Genomic DNA, 19,520 nt, shown 5'->3' on the forward strand with positions numbered 1-19,520 from the left:
TTTTAACCTTTTATAAATTCTCAATACTTCCTCTTTCAATTCGGTAGCATTTTATTTTTTGGTTGCAGCACTTTTTCTAGCGAAGAGATGAGACTTTGAATTCTGCAGCACGTGGCAAGATGACAAGTCTTTGATTTCTGTACACCTGGACACACGGAAAGAAGCCACGCTCAGGATCCACATTTGTGCCCCACCCCAAATGTTGTGTGGGCAACGTGCTAACCATCATTAAACCGACGTGAGAATGCAGTTATACCAGTCACAAATAAAACTTTCTATTAGTTTAACAGTTTTATTCGTTTCATAGTGACTGTTGCGTTTAGAATTGTAATTAAATCACATACTCAATTAGAATTGTGTAAAAGTTTTTTTATTCAATACTCAATTTGACCTGGGAGTCCTATTTTACTTAGTCCGTTCTTCAAGTTGGACTAAATAAGAGATTGGGCATTTGAATCACTTGATCCAATTCAGTCCTATTAATTTATTTAATATAATTATAATTAATTTATTTTTGACAAATGTTTCAAATATAATTGATGTTAAAGAGATAATTGTATAAAAATTTATTAAATTTTTTTCTAAATTGTTGCTGTAATATAGTATTGTTAAATGTTGTTTTCATTAAAATTATAAATTTAAATTATTTGAATTATAACTTAAATATTTTTCTTGTTGTTCTAAATTATTATGAATTTATTATGATTATAAGTATTTTTATTATTTTAATTAAGTTTATTAGGTTGAAATGGATTATTTCTTCTCATAAAGGAAAAAGTAAAAAAAAGGTTAAGTGAGTAATAGATTAATAAGACCAATCTAACAATCTTATAAACCAAGTTTAGTTCTATTAATTTTCAAATTATCATTAAATAAGACTGAACTACAAATTGCATAACTCAATTTTTTTTATAAAAGAAACTAGACTTTGAATTAAGTCGAAATCCAGTGTTTTTTAATCCTTTGAGTGGAAGAAATATTTAAATAAATTAGGTACACTATGTCATTTTTAATTTATCCAATTAAGATGCTCTAAGTAATATAAATAAAATCTTATATGATATTTTTTAATTGATTTATTCTTATAATAGAATAAAAAATTATTTTCTTGCATTTTTTCTTTACAATTATTAATATTAAAATTAATTTATATTTAATACAATTTAAATGTTATTAAATTATAAGATACTTTTAAAAGAATTTTTTTTAAATATAAAAACTTTGACTAGTTTAATGTTTTATTCAATGCAATAATTTTAATATTATTTTTTTATAATTAATTTTTATTTTTTTATTATATTAAATGATTGATAATTTTAAAAATTTATATTTTTATTATAAAAAATATTATTAAATATATTTAATAATGTTTATTAATATATAAAATTTTCACCACACCAATTTACATCGTCCACGCGTCTGCATCTGCCATTCATATATTAACCAATCCTCGTCTCTCAGCTGGGATTGGGAGTTAACAGAAGGTGACAAACATGGTGGCGGGGCTTGAGAAACAACGGCGGCACTTGGATGGCGGTGGAGGAGAAGAGAAACTTTTCAGTGGAAGAGAGGAATTCGGTAAATCATCCAACACTTTTAAGCAGATTGTAGCCTTGGCAATTTGGTTGGGAGCTATTCATTTCGACGCTGCGTTGGTCCTCTTCGCGCTCTTATTCTTGCCTCTCTCCAAAGCACTCTTGTTCGTTTAACTCTCTTGCTCCTTTCTGTTTTTGCCTTTTTCTTTCACTTGATTTGTTGATTTCTTTCTTCGCATCTCAGGGTTTTTTGTTTGCTCTTCATATTTATGGTTCTTCCCTTGGATGAGAAAAGCAACTTTGGCCAAAAGTTGTCTAGGTACCTTTTTTATTTTTCTGTCAAGGAAAAAAATTACAATTATGATACACTTCCTCTTCTGATCCGTGTTAAGGTTACTTCGTTTTTGTCCTGTCTATATTTCAGGTACATATGCAAGCATGCTGCCAGTTATTTTCCGGTCACACTTCATGTAGAGGATATTAATGCCTTCGATCCTGATCGTGCTTATGGTTTGTTTGCTCAATTCAATTGAAAATTCTTTTCCACGTGTATATTTTGTTCAAAAAGAATTATACTTTTTTGCCATGCCGCGGACAATCTCTCCATATTGACAAGGAAAATTGTTTATAGTTGGTTTGCTTTAGTTAAAAAAAAGAAATTGTCATTGGAAAAGTGGGAGAATAAATAAGTCCTTGTTCAGGTGTTTTCAAGAAATGGATGAGGTTTTCTTTAATAGGTCGGGAGAGAGTTCCCACTTCATATGTGTGATTAGGGATAGCAATCCTCTTCCCAGAAGTCATAATACCATTAACAGGAAAAAAGCAAGCGTTTACTAAATTTGAAAGCGATGATAGATACATATGTGATTCGATCCCCTACCTCTAAGTTTGTGTGTGTGTGTGTGAGAGAGAGAGAGAGAGAGAGAGAGAGAGAGAGAGAGATCGGCTTGTATGCTCTATTCAATTGAGGCCCACTTTTTATTCCTCGGAGATACTAACATTAGATTCTTTAGAGAAAATGGTTAGAATTTTTCTCATTGTTTTTCTGTTATATATTAAATTAGAGTTAGTTATTGCAAGTGAACTTAAGCTTTGACCATTTCCTCTTGTATATATGTAACTTAGTTTCTGATCTACGAAATCAAGTCTCTCATTTACAAAATTACAGCTCTTGTAATATGGTATCTGAGCATTTGTTCTTTGCTTTGCTTTCTACTTTCTCCTCCATAGTCCCATAGTTTTTCAACTCTTTAATGGCTCCTTCATGGGAAAACTGTACTAATGAGACATCTCAGCCTAAAGAGCTGCCATAAGATACATCAAATTGATATCATCTTCACCTGAACAAGAATTTTGTTCTAGCTATATTTTCTCCATCTCTTAGTCCAAATTATCATCCTTGGGCTTGTCACGTGAAGATCATCAAATTATCCAAAAATAAATTTGATTCTTTCATCAGAAGCACTCTCATTCTAGATTGTTGAGATCTATAATATTTGGCTTGGCAAAGTGCAGTGCCGTGGTTCTCTTATGGATCACTCTATCTTTTTCGCCTGCTGTTGTGCAAAGCATCTTGTGGATCAACAAGGTGTATGATGCATAGAACAATCTTGAATATTGATTTTTGTTGGGGTAATATGTTTTGGGTTTTCATGCTTCTAAAAGGGCTGTATAGTTTTAAGTCAAGAGGTCTTACAAGGACTGGGTATTTTGCAAACAACAACAACAAGCTTTATCCCACTATGCAAGGTCGGCTACATAGATTATATGATACCATTATGCTTTATCATTTATTAAACTTTTAGGAATATTGTTAATTAAAAGGTCTCGCTTAACAACCTCCAAAAGTATTCTCTTTGGTCTTCCTCTACTTTTGTTGATGAGGTTCAAAGTCATCTGTTCTACTTTCCTTACAGGTGCTTCCTTGGTTTTTTTTTTTTTGTACGTGTTCAAATCATCTCAAATGATTTTCTACCACTTTTTCTTCAATAAGTGCCACACCTACTTTTTTCTGTATTTGCTCATTTCGAATTTTGTTTTTATGTGTATATTCACACATCCATCTCAACATTCTCATTTCTACTACTCCAATTTTATTCTCTTTCTGTCTTGTCAAAGCCCAACATTTACCACCATATAAAATTGCTAGTTTTATAAGAATTTGATAAAACTTTCTTTTAAACTTATTAGATACTTTACAATCGCAAATAATTCCTTTAGCCTTTCTTCAATTAAATCACCCCGCTTGTATCTTATGTGTAATATTTCCATGAATGTTCCCATTTTGTTGAATAATCGATCTCGAATATCTAAATTTTTTCACTTGAGGTATGGTCTGATTACTCAATTTCATTTCCAAGTTACTACTCACTGAGCCCTTATCAAAATTACAATGTAAATATTTTGTTTTACTTTTATTCAGACGGAAACCTTTTTGACTTCAATGTCTTCTTTCATAACTCAAGTTTACAATTTTTCTCTTCTCTTATCTCTGCAATAAGAACCATATCATCCTTAAAAAGCATGCATTTAGGAATTTCCTTTTGAATATGCTTAGTCAAAACATATAATACTAGATTAAACAAATAAGGACTTAAAGATGATACTTGATGCAATCCAATCTTTATAGGAAAATCTTTTGTTTCACCAGCAGGCGTTCTTATGTTAGTTGTTGCCTTGATAAGATTCTAGATAAAATTCAGACTTATTCAAGAAGGAAGCGGCAAAAGATAAATTAGGATTAATTTCATTTGATTTATTATTTTACTTTATTTCTTTATATTGTATTTAATTCTTTAGGTTTTATTGAGATTCAGTATTTTATCTATTATTCAATGTTTTAGATTTTAGAAGATTTTATTTAGTTATCTAGTTATCTAGATTTTATTCATTATCTTAGATAGTTATCTAGATTATATTTTAGAGTGTATTTAGCATTATAAATATGACTAGCGACCTTGAAGCTAGGATATCATTATCAATAAAACAGTCTTTTAAACCTTTTGGAGATTCTCTTGAGCGTGGCTATTGAGAGAAGTTTAGAACGAGATTCTTGTTCTATACCATCTTAATAGATTTATTTCTCTTATTTCATTTTACTATCGTGAGCACCTAACAATTTGGCATCAGAGCCATGGTTACCACACGTAGCGGTCAAGAAACCAATCCGTCTGACAACTTGTCCAACAACGACTCAGAAAATTCAAATTCACTCATGTCAGACCAATTAGCTACAATTGCTCGAAAACTCAAAACTCTTGATTTATTAAAAGAAAAGGTAGCTCTTGAAACCTCAGCAATCAAAAAACTGAGAGATTCACACCGCAGACACTCTTATGAAGATGAAGAGAGCGAAGACGAGCAAGAAAATCACAGACACACCAAATTTCATTGCACCAAAATTGAATTTCCAAAATTTAATAGAGGTGACCCACAAGGCTGGATTTTAAAGGCTGAAAAGTATTTTAAATACTATAACACACATGAGGAAGAGAAGGTGGACGTGCCATCGTTATCATTAGAGGGTGATGCGTTGGATCTTTTTGCTTGGATCAGCCATGAAAAAACAATCCATTACTGGGATGAACTCATGGCAGTGTTTCAGGAGAATTTCAGAAAAAAAATCCCTACAAGTTTCTCTGTAGCATTAAGCAAGAAGGGTCAGTACAGGATTACCGCACAGAGTTTGCAAAGCGATCAGCGCAAGTGAAGAATTGGTAGGAGCATTGCTTGCTCAGCGTCTTCATGAACGGATTGAAGGAGGAGTTGAGATCGGATGTACGCATCCATAAGCCAAGATCAGTCTACCGAGCGGTGAGTCTAGTATTGGAAATCGAATATAAAGTGGGTCTCGGCAAAACCAAAGCCAACCTGACCTAGACCCAGACCCAAACCTGGTTCCCTACTGCACCTAGTGCACGTGATTAGAGAACTTTGGATCTCTCATTCTCGTCATCTTCGCAAAAATCGCTTATCTCAATGCCGATGGGAAGCATACTAGCGAGTTCGGCGTCAACCAGAAATTCAGCCCTGGATGTCGAACAGCAGAGACGGAGAGATAAGGGGCTGTGTTTTGGCTGTGGAGACGTGTTTAAGCCTAGGCACTGCTGTCAGGGGTCGCTCTCTCATGGAAATCACAGAGGAAGGAGATGAAGTCGTTTCCCCTTTTGAAGACCGTGAACCCGATAATATTACATCTCTGTTGCTTGTCCTTATGTTACAAAAACTTCTAGTAAGTGGATTGTGGACTTGGGGGCTACTGATTATATGACTAGTGACAATACTCTTTTCAAAGATCTTTACCCGTGTCACGAGAAGTGGGTTGTAAAAATCACTGATGATTCTTGTGTGGATGTTGTTAGTCTGGGCACTATTATTATTTTTGATGATATTGTGCTCACAAATGTGCTTTATGTGCCGAAGCTTACTTGTAATTTGCTATCAGTGGGTGAACTTAACCTTTGCCTGTTCCATTAATGCTAACTTTCTATTCCATGGTTGTGCCTTTCGGGATATGAGATTGGGGAGGAGGATTGGTTGGTGTGAACAAGTTGGTATTCTCTACTACATTCCAAGTAGGCCTTTGATAGTGAGGAGATCTCTATTTGCCTCATCTTTACCTTGTGTTTCTTCCTCCTTTATTTTTGAATCCATTATAGATGAAATAACTTTGTTGCACAATCATGTTGATCATCCTAGTATGGACTATTTCCAATGCTTATATCCACAATTTTTGAATAAAGATTTGTCTTCTTTTACTTGTTAAATTTGTTCTTTGGCTAAACATACTTGTAAGTCTTATCCTTCTTGCTCTTGTACTACTTTTCACCCTTTCAATTTGATTCGTAGTGATGTATGGGGTCCTTCTCGGGTTACCAATACCACTAAGGAATGCGACTTTGTCACATTTATTGATGATCACTCTCGTTTGGCTGGGGTGTATCTTTTATGCAAAAGATCTGAAGTTTTCATTGTTTTCCAAGAATTTCATGCTCTGGCTAAGACACAATTTCAAACTACAATTCAAACCCTGCGTGTTGATAACGCTAAGGAATATTTTAGCTACTCTTTTTCTTCCTATCTTACTTCACAGGGCATCCACCACCAAAGTGCTTGACACCCCAACAAAATGGTGTCCCTAGAAGGAAGAATCGACATATTCCTGATGTCACCCGTGCCTTGTTAATAGGCACTAATGCACCAAAACACCTATGAGGTGATGTTGTTCTTGTCTCAGTCTTCCTCATTAGTTGCTCTCTCCCTCCAAAGTCCTCAAATATCACACTTTGCATTAGATTTTGCTTGAATACTGTCCTTCCTCTCTTCTGTTACACTTGCTTCCTTTAAAGGTCTTTGGTTGTCTTGCCTATGTCCATCATCCTCACTCCACTAAACTTGATGCTTGAGCCCTCAAATGTATTTGTAGGTTGCTCCCACTTCAAAAAGGTTATAAGTGCTATCACCTACCTACTCATAAATACTATTTTTCTAATGATGTTTCCTTTCGTGTACAGACTCCTTGTTATCCTAAAATACCCATTCAGGGGGAGAGGGACAATATTGCGAATGAATGGTGATTTTATCCAAATTAACCAGAACAGCCCATCATTATTCAACTTTCCTACTTTTAACCCTTGAGTGAGTCGCAAACACTCTCTGAGCCATCTGAACCTAATCCAAATAACACCCAACTTTCTTCAGCAAGTGGAATGGAACATGTAGAGGAGCAGATCAGGCCTGACCAGGCTGAATCTCATGAGGAAACAATCCACACTGAGGATCTAAATGCAGCTGGAAATGGCACATTACGTCAATCAACCACCTCGGCCTCAAATCCTCCTCCAAATGACTTTCAATGGCCAATAGCATGAAGGAAAGGGGTAAGATCATGCACTACTAAGCATCCTATTGGCAATTTTGTTTGATATGAGAAATTATCCTGTGTTATGTAATTTACTGCAAGTATTGCAGAAGGAAACGTTCTTAAGAATGCATATGAAGCTATGAGGATCCTAGTGTGGAAGTCGGCTACAAAAGAGGAAATGAAAGCTCTAAAAAAATGGCACTTGGTAAAAAGTTTTCTAAAAGAGAAGTCTATTGTGGGGTGTAAGTAGATCTTCGCTAAGAAATACAGCCCGGATGGGAGTATGAACAAGTACGAAGCTCAATTGGTAGTTAAAGGGTTCACACAAACCTAAGGAGTTTATTACCTTGACACATTCACGCCAGTGGCAAAGTTTAACACCATAAAGATGTTACTTTTGTTAACCTTGATTGGCCCTCATACCAGATGAATGTGAAGATTGCCTTCCTACATGGTGCCTTAGAAGAAGAGGTTTATATGGCAATTCCCCCTGGCTTTCAAAATGAAATGAATAAGAACAAGGTTTGCAAACTTTAGAAATTATTATATGGCCGAAAGCAATCTCTAAGAGTGTGGTTTGAACACTTCACAAAGTTTGTACAAAAGTATGGTTAATTTCAGTGTCAATCTGAGCATACTCTATTCATCAAACACAGTGAAGGGAAGGAAACTATTCTGATATTTTATGTCAATGACATTATCATTACAGGGGATAATCTTAATGAGATTGAAAAGTTAAAATTCCTTTTGTGCATCAAAATTTGAGGTAAATGACCTCAGTATTTTCTTGGTATGGAGGTAGCACACACAAAAAATGGCATCTCAATATCGCGAAGAAAATATATACTTGATCTTTGATAGAGCTGAAGAATTAGAAAAGGTTTATATATCATTTCCTAGGGCCTGTAGAATAATTTATGGGAAGGGAGATGGTGTAGAAAAGAGACTAAAAAATTATCTTCACCCAAAGGTTCCTGACCATAGGGGGAAAAAGTGGTGTATGAATAGGGATTAGGTGCAGGCGTGCAGCTAGGAGTATGTTAATCCTTTTGTAACTTTTTGGGTCTTTAAATCTTTCCTTTTTCCTAGAGAGAAGGGTAAGATGTCTCTTGTATTTTGAATGTGTTGAGAGACTAGCCTCTCAAAAGGTAGAGAGTGTTCTTGTGTTTGAATATGGCTGTGATTTCTCTTTGTTCTTGTGATTTTATTTTGTGATAGGGGAATAGGGTTTGGTATTGAATCAGTGAGGTCCCTTGTAATGCTGATTCAGTATTTCATCTCATTAATAGCAAAACCTAAGGATCTCCCTATATTTTGCCTCTGCTGTCTTATTATTCCTGCATATAGCTCATTAAATCAGCTGGTTTCCATCAATCTTCTGCAACAAACAGGTATGCTAGGTTGTAAGCCAGCAGCTGCTCCTATGGAACCCTCTCAAATTGGGATGTCGGGAAGATTGTCCCCCAGTTTACAAGGAACAATATCAACATCTAGTAGGGAAACTAATCTACCTATCTCATATTAGACCAGACATAGCTTACCCTCTCAGTATGGTATGCCAATTTTCAAGCCAACCTAATCAAGATCATATGAATGCAGCCTTGAGAATTGTAAGATACCTAAAATCCTCACCTGGAAAGGGCCTATTTTTCAAGAAAAGAACTTAGAGGCGTTGAGGTATACTTAGATGCGGATTAGGCTGGGTTTGTGACTGATAGAATATGCACTTCTGGCTATTGTTCTTTCTTGTGGGGCAGCTTAGTAACATGGAGAAGTGAAAAGCACACGGTGGTTTCAAGAAGTAGTGCAGAAAGCTGAACTACGAGCACTTGTACATGGTGTATGTGAAGGTTTGTGGCTTGAAAGGATGTTTAAGGAACTAAATATGACTTATGAGGGTTCCATGAAGTTCTTGTGTAAAAGCTTGGCCATTATAGGAATTGTCAAAAATCCTATGTGCCATGATAGAACAAAGCATGTTGACATAGATAGGCATTTCGTCAAGGAGAAACTTGACAGCAAGCTAATAAATTATGCACCAATGAGGTTGCAGATTGCAGATATACTCATGAAATCTATAGCTGAGCCTAGGTTCGAAAACTTAACAGGCAAGCTGTGAATGATTGACATCCATTTGCCAGCTTAAGGGGGGGTTTTGGAAGACATCTATATTGGGCTTGGGCCTATTGCTATTATGGGTCTAACCTAATGTCCGTTAGGGTTTTAAATTATTTTATTTGCTTTTCTGTTGTTATTATTATTAGAGAATTTTAAGGAATAAAATCGGATTAGAATCTGATTTGATCTGATTGGTTGTAACCCTAGCCCTTGACTATATGTATTCTCTAATGTTTATTGAATAAGATTGAAGCAGAGTGCTGATTACACAACTATTTCTTCATTTTTTGTATAAAGATTAACTTTTTACTTACATCCTCCCCAGTCACGAGCAGTAAAATTGCTTATTTTCCTTAGCAAAGTCTTCAATTGAATATTTTGTTTTCCCACTCTTCAGATGACTGACTTTGGCTCTAAAACGGTATTGTTTGCCAACTATTTTATTTGCTACTTGCTGTTAGTATCTCCTTGATAGTAACAGCTACCGTTTCATGCAGTTTTTGGCTACGAACCACATTCAGTTTTGCCAATTGGTGTTTCTGTGCTAGCTCACCACACCGGTTTCATGCCTCTTCCAAAAATAAGAGTTCTTGCCAGCAGCGTTGTAAGACTTCTACTTGATAGTCTGTAATGAAGCTTATGGACACTTATATTTTCAAACTCATCTCTTCAATCTGATGAATAGGTGTTCTACACACCGTTTTTGAGACACATATGGACATGGTTGGGTCTTACACCAGCAACAAAGAAAAATTTTACTTCCCTGTTGGCAGCTGGTTATAGTTGTATTTTAATACCTGGTGGAGTACAAGAAACGTTTCTCATGGAGCATGGCTCTGAGGTATACTGATTTTCATTTTCTGTTATATGATGTTTGAGGAGAAAATTATAACAAGACACTCCCTTTTACGTCTCTACAAATTATACCTTGATTTGCAAGCACAAGCATATGTCTCAAAGATCTATTAGGCTTTGCTCTCCATTCATATTTCATATTGATGCAGTGGAAAATTGGTGCAGAGCATTGTTCTATGGCTACCACCATTAACTGTGTGGTTTGATACGAATTAGAGAAAATTTGTAGATGATTATGTGTTTGTGGAATTGTGGGATCTCGGAAATCCAAGTAGGTAAATTGGATTGTGGCAAATAAATTCTAGGACCTCAGCAACAATCAATTTTAGAAGTCTATAGATGTTCTAAAACTTAAAATATGTGCAGTAGTCTAGGATTTCTGTGGGAAAAGTAAAGGATCACCATGCATTAGAGACGCCATAAAGTTATATGTTTAAAATGGCCTACTTCAAGAATTTAGACAAATTTTCCTTTGACAAAATCAAGAGGGAGCAGCTGCAACAAAGAATTTGGCTGCAATTGTAGCAATAACTCTTGAACAAGCCAAATATTCTTAGTGCCATTATTTATATTCTTATTTGTTTAAAATAAGATTTAGTGAGAAAAGCAGCTTTCCCTGATAGAAAAAAGGAGATAAAAAAGCTCTTCAAGAAAGCCAACTCCAACACAAAGTGTCCTTTTCATTCTTTTTCATGCACCTGCCCTTTGCCGACACAAGGCACTAGCCAATGCATCATTCTCACTATGGCTTCATGAATGCCAGATTGATCCTTGTAGCTCCCCCCCCCCCACTTAGATTTAAGGTACACTAGATAAGCAGCACTATGTTATCCCTAGTTGGGCTTTTAAACGTCTGAGAGTGGGAAAGACTGAAGGAAGGTAAAGTTTTCTCCCATGGTATAGAATGGAGAAGGGCTTAATGGACTGATTATTGTTCTTTAGTTCGATCAGGACCTATAATCTTGACAAAGGAAGTTCAAGACTTTCTTGACCTAAGAAAATAAAGTTGACTGATTGAGTTGAATATGTTCCAACTGCTTTGCTTTTAAAGGATGTTCTCCATAAAATGAGTCTTTAGAAAGGAACTTTGCTTGTTAAGTTCAGTATGCATCAGCGAAGTGTAATGAGAACTATTTGCTTTTTAGATTGCCTTCCTTAAGGCTAGAAGAGGATTCGTTCGCATAGCAGTGGAGATGGGCCAACCCTTGGTTCCAGTTTTCTGCTTTGGGCAGGTATTTACTTTCTGTTGATTTCTCTTTTAATAATGTCTAAACATTTTACAACTTAACTCTACATTTTAGCTTGACAAATCTCTTACCTTCTAAAATACCTTAGTGTATCTCATGGCTTATTGATTAATCTTTCTGATTAATGTGTTTAATTTTTCTTACTCATTCAAGTTAACTGTCTCTGGCTTTTGGTTTGCACTTTTTATAGTCAGATGTCTATAAGTGGTGGAAACCAACTGGGAAGTTGATTCTGAAATTTGCTAGGGCTATCAAATTCACCCCAATATATTTTTGGGGAATTTTCGGGTGCGTGTTTCTGTCAATGTTAAATAGTTTTGATAAGAGCTTTTTGTTTTCTGCTCTTTCTTACTTTGAATTTAATTACCCACGGTCCATGGGTATTTTGAAGGGATTTTTATTCCACCAAAAAAAAAAAAAAAAACGTTGCCTGAACTTTGGAGAGGAGTTACACTATTTCATATTTATATGATTGAAGTTATAGCTAAAAGGATAGAACAGTGGAATATGCCTTTTCTAAAACTAGACCTTGAGCCTACGTCTTGCATGAAATCTGAGGAAGCAAGCTGCATTTTTTATGGCTCTGCGAACAGTGTGATATCTTTTATGTGTTATATATATATATATATATATATTGATGTGAAACCATGATTTCCAGAGGTAAAATGCCGCATTTAGTGAACACACGTAATAGGAATATTTTATATAAGCTTTTAAAATTGTTTTTGGCTCGAGAGAAGCCACCCTCCATCCAATGTTAATTCATCCTCATAGTCGGGCTAAAACTTGTGCGTTATTTTTACAGTAATTCTTACGGTATGAGAACAGAAGAAACTGCAGTGTTATACTGTGACGGGATAAGAAATTAACAGTTCAGAATTTATTTGGGTTACTCGAAAATGTTTTGGGAAATAAGGGTGGAAGAAGTAATTTAGCTGTGCAAGATGATGTCCTTATTCTTTTTTTCCCTGCGAGCTTTCTTTGAAATTGGAGGATATTCGTACAGGATTGAAATTTTGATGTGAAGGGAGTAGCCATTTGTTATAGCATAAGGTTTTAATCTAGCAAGCATGGAAGTGAATTGCTGTTCTCTTGGTATTTGCTTATTCTTTTCACACATTGATAACCACCTCTACCTTTCAGATCTCCTTTACCATACAGACATCCAATGCATGTAGTGGTGGGTAGACCAATTGAGATTGACAGAAATCCAGAACCAACAGTGGAGGAGGTATAGGTGTTTTTTTTTTTTTTTTCCTTTTTTAATGAAAAGAGGAGGTATAGTTTCTGAAGCTGTTACACGAGAATCTTTTATCAGGTTTGGAAGTTATCCAGTCTTACAGTAACTCTACTAAACTTGCACGGAATTATTTCTCAAATGGTCGCAATTCACTGGAAATTTTTTCAGTAGCATTACTCCTTGAGTTATTTCTAGCAGAGGTTTGACATGCGTGGATTAATATTTTCTAGTTAAGATCATTATACACCAAAATGTGGAGATGTTCTTTAGATTGATGATAAGAAATTATGGAATCTGTATCTTGATGTGCTTCTCAAGCCAGTGGTACATATAAATAAGCTATACTTAATGAATTATTTTTTCATATTATTTCTGATTTTAGGTTGCTAAAGTACATGATCAGTTTGTTGAAGCACTTCAAGAACTCTTTGAAAGACACAAAGCTCGGGCTGGATATCCGAACCTTGAGTTAAGAATCGTTTGATGCCATAAAAGTTACCCGGTCCCATATTTTTATTGGTGTATATTTATTTTCTTCTCTTATTGGGGAACTGCATGTATCATTTACTAGGTTAAGGGGGAAAAAAGTGTAATAAAACCCTGGTATGGCTACAACGATCAACCCCCCTTGTTGGATGACGAAATGATACTAGTAGTTTGAATGGGGTTGATTTATGTCTTGATCTTCTTTATCGGTTTGTCAGCATAATGCAAAGGCCAATATTTAATGGGGATGGTTTATATCTTGATCTTCCATTAGTTCTTAGCCGATGCAATTATGCCCAGATGAACGCAAGAGGATATAGTCATTGTAACAATTTTACTCATAAAGAGTGGGGTGTGCTGAACGGTCTTCTCTCAGACTTTGGTCTCTCAGACTTTGGTTTCAGAGTTAGGAGTCTCTAATGTGTTTTTGTTTAATATCCTTTGTAATGTTTTGACTTCCTAGCTTTGTTTTTTTTTTTTAAATTATTAGCTTTTATATAAAATAAGAAACTTTGACATATTGAAGTCTCAGAGCCATTGAGTTTTATATATTTTCCTATGATTTTTTTAAAGAAAAATATTATAATTACACCTTTTTATTTTTTAAAAAATGGTAAAAAAAAATACAGGATTAATAGGCATTAGAAAAAGGTACATTAGAAGTGTTTAGCCTAAAAAATATTGTATTAGAATCTGATAGTTTAAATTTGATAGAACATATTAATAGGGGAAGCAGTAACGACGGCTCGTCCAGTCTTGTATTATTGGAAACTAAAATCATGAAACTAGACTTCAGCATGTGAAGCTGAAGAGGGAGAACTTTGTGCCGAAAAAGAAAGAGAGAAGAGAAAAGAATAGAGAGCAGAACTAAGTGGCATGTTAGTTGGCAATTGGTGAAGGAAGGAATTTAGTATTCTTTATTTGAGGTTGCTTATGATTTTTTGGTGAGCTTGGTTACTTTTGACATCCTGGGATTTCAATACCCTTCTATGTATTTTTACTTTAAATTTCTTGGCCTACCCTCTTATGTACTAAAAAAAATTGCAGACTTCAAACTCTAATTAAAAACAAACTCTAATGAAAAACTTCAACCAATTCAACAAGAATCAATAAAGAATTGAATGATATTAATATGTAAATATAAAATCTATAAAAAATTGTCACATATGTTAAAATGTATAGTTAAATAGTGTAAATATATTTTATTTCTTTAATAGATAGATTAGTTGGTGGTTAGAGGTTAAGATAGTATTTATTATTTTATGTTGATGTACTTTTATAAATAGTAATGCTAGCTTCTGTAAATGGTAGTAATGAAATAATAAAGAATAGTTTTTTACCAAATTTGTCATAGTATCATAACCTATTTGAGGCTTATAGTTCTTTTAAGATTGGGTTATTTTTTGCATTAAGTTTTCAGCTGTCTCTATGCGTTAGGGTTTTGAACAGTCAAGCCTACTGTTGTCGGTGACTATTTAGCCTACACGCATCGGACTATCACCTCCACCTGCCGCCGACTAGCCAAACCCAAAAGTCCAACCGTCGTCCACCGTCACATGCGCTGCCCGACTAAATCTGCCCAGTGTTACATTTTCGATAAGTGAGAGCACGTCTAGGCTCTATTTGGCCTTTGGTCATCTCCATTTTGCTTCTCTCTTTGTTTCAATCATGTCTGACAAAAAAAACACATCTGATAATATTGGGTCTTCCTTGTTTGGGATTTATAGGGAGTTGCCAAGTGTTCTGATTGCTTATCAATTGACTGGAGTCAACTTCCTAGCTTGGTCTCAGTATGTTCATACCTTTTTAAAGGGTTGAGGAAAGCTTAGTCATTTACTTGGGACCTGGTCTTAAGCCAAAAGAATCTAAGTTTGATGCTTAGGATGAAGCTGATTTATTGGTAATGTCCTGGTTGTGGCAATCTATGGCCCTTGAAGTTAGTTACATGTGTTTGTTTCTATCCTTAGGTAAAGAGATTTGGGATATGGTGCACCAGACTTACTTGAAGGTGAAGGATGCTGCCCAAATTTATGAGATACGGACTAAAATTTCCAACACCAAATAAAGTAGTAAATCTGTTACGGAATACTCTACCCTTATAAAGAGTTTGTGGCAAGAATTAAACCACTATCAATGTATTACTTTAAAAGATCTTGATGATGCAACTACCTTTAAACGCTTCATTGAGAAGCAAAGAATTTTTTAGTACCATACTAGGCTTAATTTAGAATTTGATCTTATAAGAGTTTAAATTCTTGGTTGAGAAGATGTTCCCTCTCTCAATGAGATCATTGCCATTATATTAGTAGAAGAAGGCTGTCGAGGAGTGATGATGGAAATTCCATTTGTGGAAAGCTCTACCCTGGTTTTAAGGAATGTTGCTTCTTATTCTGTGGAAAATGAGAAACAAGGGGACTCTTCCAAGAAAGAACCTATTCGATGCTTTTATTGCAAGAAGCTATGGCATACTAAGGAGAAGTATTGGAAGTTGCATGGTAAGCCTCCAAATATGAAAAAAGGGCAAGCTCATATGGCCACTGATTCTACTAGGGAGAATTCTAGTTAGACTGACCTTAAAGGGGAGATTGAGAAACTAAAATTTATGCTATAGTCACTTGATGAGGCGACTACTTCTAGTTCTGGTATAAGTATATGTTCTTTGGGGTTCTTAGGTATCTTCTTCCAGCCTTCATTTGTCTTATTGTCATCTGCATTTATTACCTCAAAACAAGATTGTCTTTACTCTTGGATTGTGGATTTTAGAGCCTCAAACCATTTGACAAATTCCTCCAAGAATTTCGTATCTTATAGTCCATGTCCTAGTAGTAGGAAAATCATGTGGGGTGATGGGTTTATAGCTACTGTGGCTGGTTAAGGAAATTTCAAATTGAGTAATGGTCTTCTCCTAAAAAATGTCTTGCATGTTCTTAAACTATGCACAAACTTTATCTCTATGAAAAAACTTGCTACTAATTCTGATTGTTATATCCTATTCTCTTCTCTCTCTTTTCTTTTTTAAGAGCAAGAGACGAATCAGATGATTGGACTTATTGAAGAAAGAGATGGACTTTATTTTTTTGATGAGCTTAGTAAATGTAGTAGGATTCAAAGCTTGATGGCTTCTTCTTCTTCTCAGTCAAAAAGAGTTGAGTTTAGAAAAGATCAGATTTAGCTTTGTTATAGTCATTTAAGTCACCCTTCATTTAATATTTTAAAAACTATGTTTCCTTCTTGGTTTAAAGATGTACCTGTTGAGTCCTTTCTTTGTGATGTTTGTGAGTTTGCAAAACATAAACGATCTTCATATCCTATGAGTAATAAAAGAACTTCTATTCCTTTTAGCCTAATTTATAGTGATATTTGGGGTCCCTCTATTGTCCCTAATGTTACCGGGTCTTGATGGTTTGTGTCCTTTATTGATGATTGCACCCGTGTAACATGAATTTATTTACTAAAACAGAAATCTGATGTTAGTACTATTTTTCTCACTTTTTATAACATGGTTAAAACTCAATTTGGAGTTGGGATCTAAATGTTTAGGTTTGACAATGCAAAAGATTTTTTTTTCATCAATCATTGTCCATATTTTTTGATACGTATGGAATTCTACATGAATCATCATGTGTTAATACTCCCTAACAAAATGGGGTGGTTAAGAGGAAAAATAATCATCTTCTTAATGTTACTAGAGTATTATTGTTTCAAACTAATGTGCCTAAACAATATTAGGGAGAAGCTATTTTAAATGTTACACGCATGATTAATAGACTTCCAATCTCAGTCCTTAGTTCAAAAAGTCCTATTGATGTTCTTACTCAATTTTCCCTTAATTGTAATGCATCAAGTGATCTTATATCTAGAATATTTAGATGTATGGCCTTTGTTCATGTGCATTCTCAGCAAAGGACTAAACTTGACCCTAGAGCTCTTAAACGTGTGTTTGTTGTGTATTCCTCTACTCAAAAAGGGTATAAGTGTTATCATCCTCCTTCTAGGAAGTTTTTTGTGCCTGATGTCACTTTTTTTGAATCTAATTCTTATTTCAATACCCCTTTTGAAAGAGGGAGTCCTCTTAGTGAGGACCAAGGTCATAATCCTCTTGTTAATGAACTTTTTAGTTCCTTACATAGTGAGACCTTAGAAGCACCATCAACTCCTAAATCTACTTATCCACTACAGGTTTTCACTTAAAAGAAAAAGAGAACATCTCAACTTACACAAGTCCAATCATTTGAAATGGCTCTTGCTCGAACTTTTGAACCCGTACATGAAAATTGTAAGGTAACTCTTGATTTTCCTAAAAACACTAAAATTCCTTCAAGTTCTCATGATGTTTCTAATAAATAGGATTTATCTGAAAATAATTCAAAATAGCTTGATTCAGATCTACTTAGAAAACACTAAACTTCCTTCAAGTTCTCATGATGTTTCTAATAGATAAGATGTATCTAAAAATAATTCAAAATAGCTTGATTCAGATCTACCTATTGCTCTGAGAAAGGGGACCCACAATTGCACCAAAAAATCCTTATACCCAATATTTTCGTTTCTTTATAAGAAATTATCTTGTAGTCACAAAGCTTTCCTTACTAATCTTCATCCCACCCAATACCATAGTCTTTGAGGCATTAGCAGATGAGAATTGAATTAAGGTGATGAAGGTTGAGATGGATGTACTTGAGAACAATAATACATGGGATCTTATTCTATTAATAGAGGGAAAGAAGCTTGTTGGGTGTAAGTGGGTCTTCATTCTTAAAGACAATTTTGATGGTGCTTTAGACAAATACAAGACTCTGCTCATTGCCAAAGGATATACTCAAACATATGGGGTTGACTATGAAGAATCTTTTGCTCCTGTTGCAAAAAATGAATACTTTACATATTTTATTATCTTTAGTAGCTCTCTATGATTGGGAATTATTGCAGTTTCATGTGAAAAATGCATTTTTACATGGTGACTTAAAGGAAAAGATTTATGTGGAGATTCCTTCTAGGTTTGGTTCTCATCTTCTTCCTGGTATTGTTTGCAAGCTAAAAAAGGCTTTGTACAACTTGAAACAATCACTCAGGGCATGGTGTGGCAAGTTTTCAAAGGCCATAGTTGGCATGGGGTTTAACACAGAGTTAAGGAGATTACACTTTGTTCATCAAACATTCTTCTTTAGGGGGAGTAACAATTTTACTTGTTTCTGTTGATGATATCATAGTAACAGCGAGTGATTTGGAAAGGATTCAGTCTCTACGAAGTTAACTGATGAAAGAATTTCAAATGAAAGATTTAGGGAGGTTCAGATATTTCTTGGGCATTGAAGTGGCGCATTCTAAGCATGGCATCTTCATATTATAACATAAATATATTCTCGACCTTCTCACTGAAACAAGAAAATTAGGGTGTAAACCTATAGACACTCCAATTGAATATAATCAGACTTTGTGAGGAAGGAAAACATCTTGACAAATCGAAGAAAAGTCATAAGCCCAACAAACCTCCTCTCTTAGAGAGCCTTTTGTCAATAATGAATTCTCTCAAAGACTTGTTGGGAAATTGATTTATCTAGCTTACACTAAGGTAGACATTGCTTACACCGTGAGCGTGGTAAGTCAATTTATGCATGATCCTAAAGAACCTCATCTACAAGTAGTTTATCACATACTTGAGTATTTAAAGGGCATTCTGGGAAAAGGTATTATGTTTAAGAGAGGAAAAAAATTGACTCTTGAAGCATACATGAATGTAGATTATGGAGTGATGTGGATTCTAGAAAGTCTACATTAGGATATTGTATGTTTCTTGGCTCAAATCTCATTACTTAGAGGAGCAAGAAGTAGGATGCAGTATCTAGATCTTGTGCTGAAGCTGAGTTTAGAGCTATGGCACTTGGAATTTGTGAATTGTTGTGGATGAAGATAATTTTATCAAATTTGAGAATCAAATGGGATGGTCCAATGAGACTTTATTGTCACAATAAGTCCACTATCAACATTGCTTATAATCCTGTACAACATGATAGGACCAATCATGTTGAAATTGATCGACACTTTATTAAAGAGAAGTTGGAAAGTGGTATAATCTGTACTTCTTACATACCTCGTTTAACTGAAACTATAAAAGAAGTGTTACAATCAAGTTTAACTATATAAATTTTTTTACTTATTTATATATTTTAAATTTG

General features: G+C 34.8%; 1 protein-coding gene across 1 annotated transcript; it reads left to right on the plus strand.

Moving 5' to 3' along the window:
• Positions 1–1,456: 1,456 nt before the first annotated feature.
• Positions 1,457–13,719, plus strand: LOC129321827 (diacylglycerol O-acyltransferase 2D). Its single transcript, XM_054967752.1, has 9 exons — positions 1,457–1,699; positions 1,780–1,854; positions 1,960–2,045; positions 10,014–10,120; positions 10,202–10,357; positions 11,517–11,603; positions 11,809–11,906; positions 12,762–12,849; positions 13,241–13,719. The coding sequence occupies exons 1-9, from the start codon at positions 1,494–1,496 to the stop codon at positions 13,340–13,342; spliced, it is 1,005 nt and encodes a 334-aa protein (XP_054823727.1). The 5' UTR covers positions 1,457–1,493; the 3' UTR covers positions 13,343–13,719.
• The last annotated feature ends 5,801 nt before the right edge of the window (positions 13,720–19,520 follow it).

Source organism: Prosopis cineraria, unplaced genomic scaffold, assembly GCF_029017545.1.
Source record: "Prosopis cineraria cultivar Desert tree isolate PC_DT_omini unplaced genomic scaffold, ASM2901754v1 PC10, whole genome shotgun sequence".
Lineage (NCBI taxonomy): Eukaryota > Viridiplantae > Streptophyta > Magnoliopsida > Fabales > Fabaceae > Prosopis > Prosopis cineraria.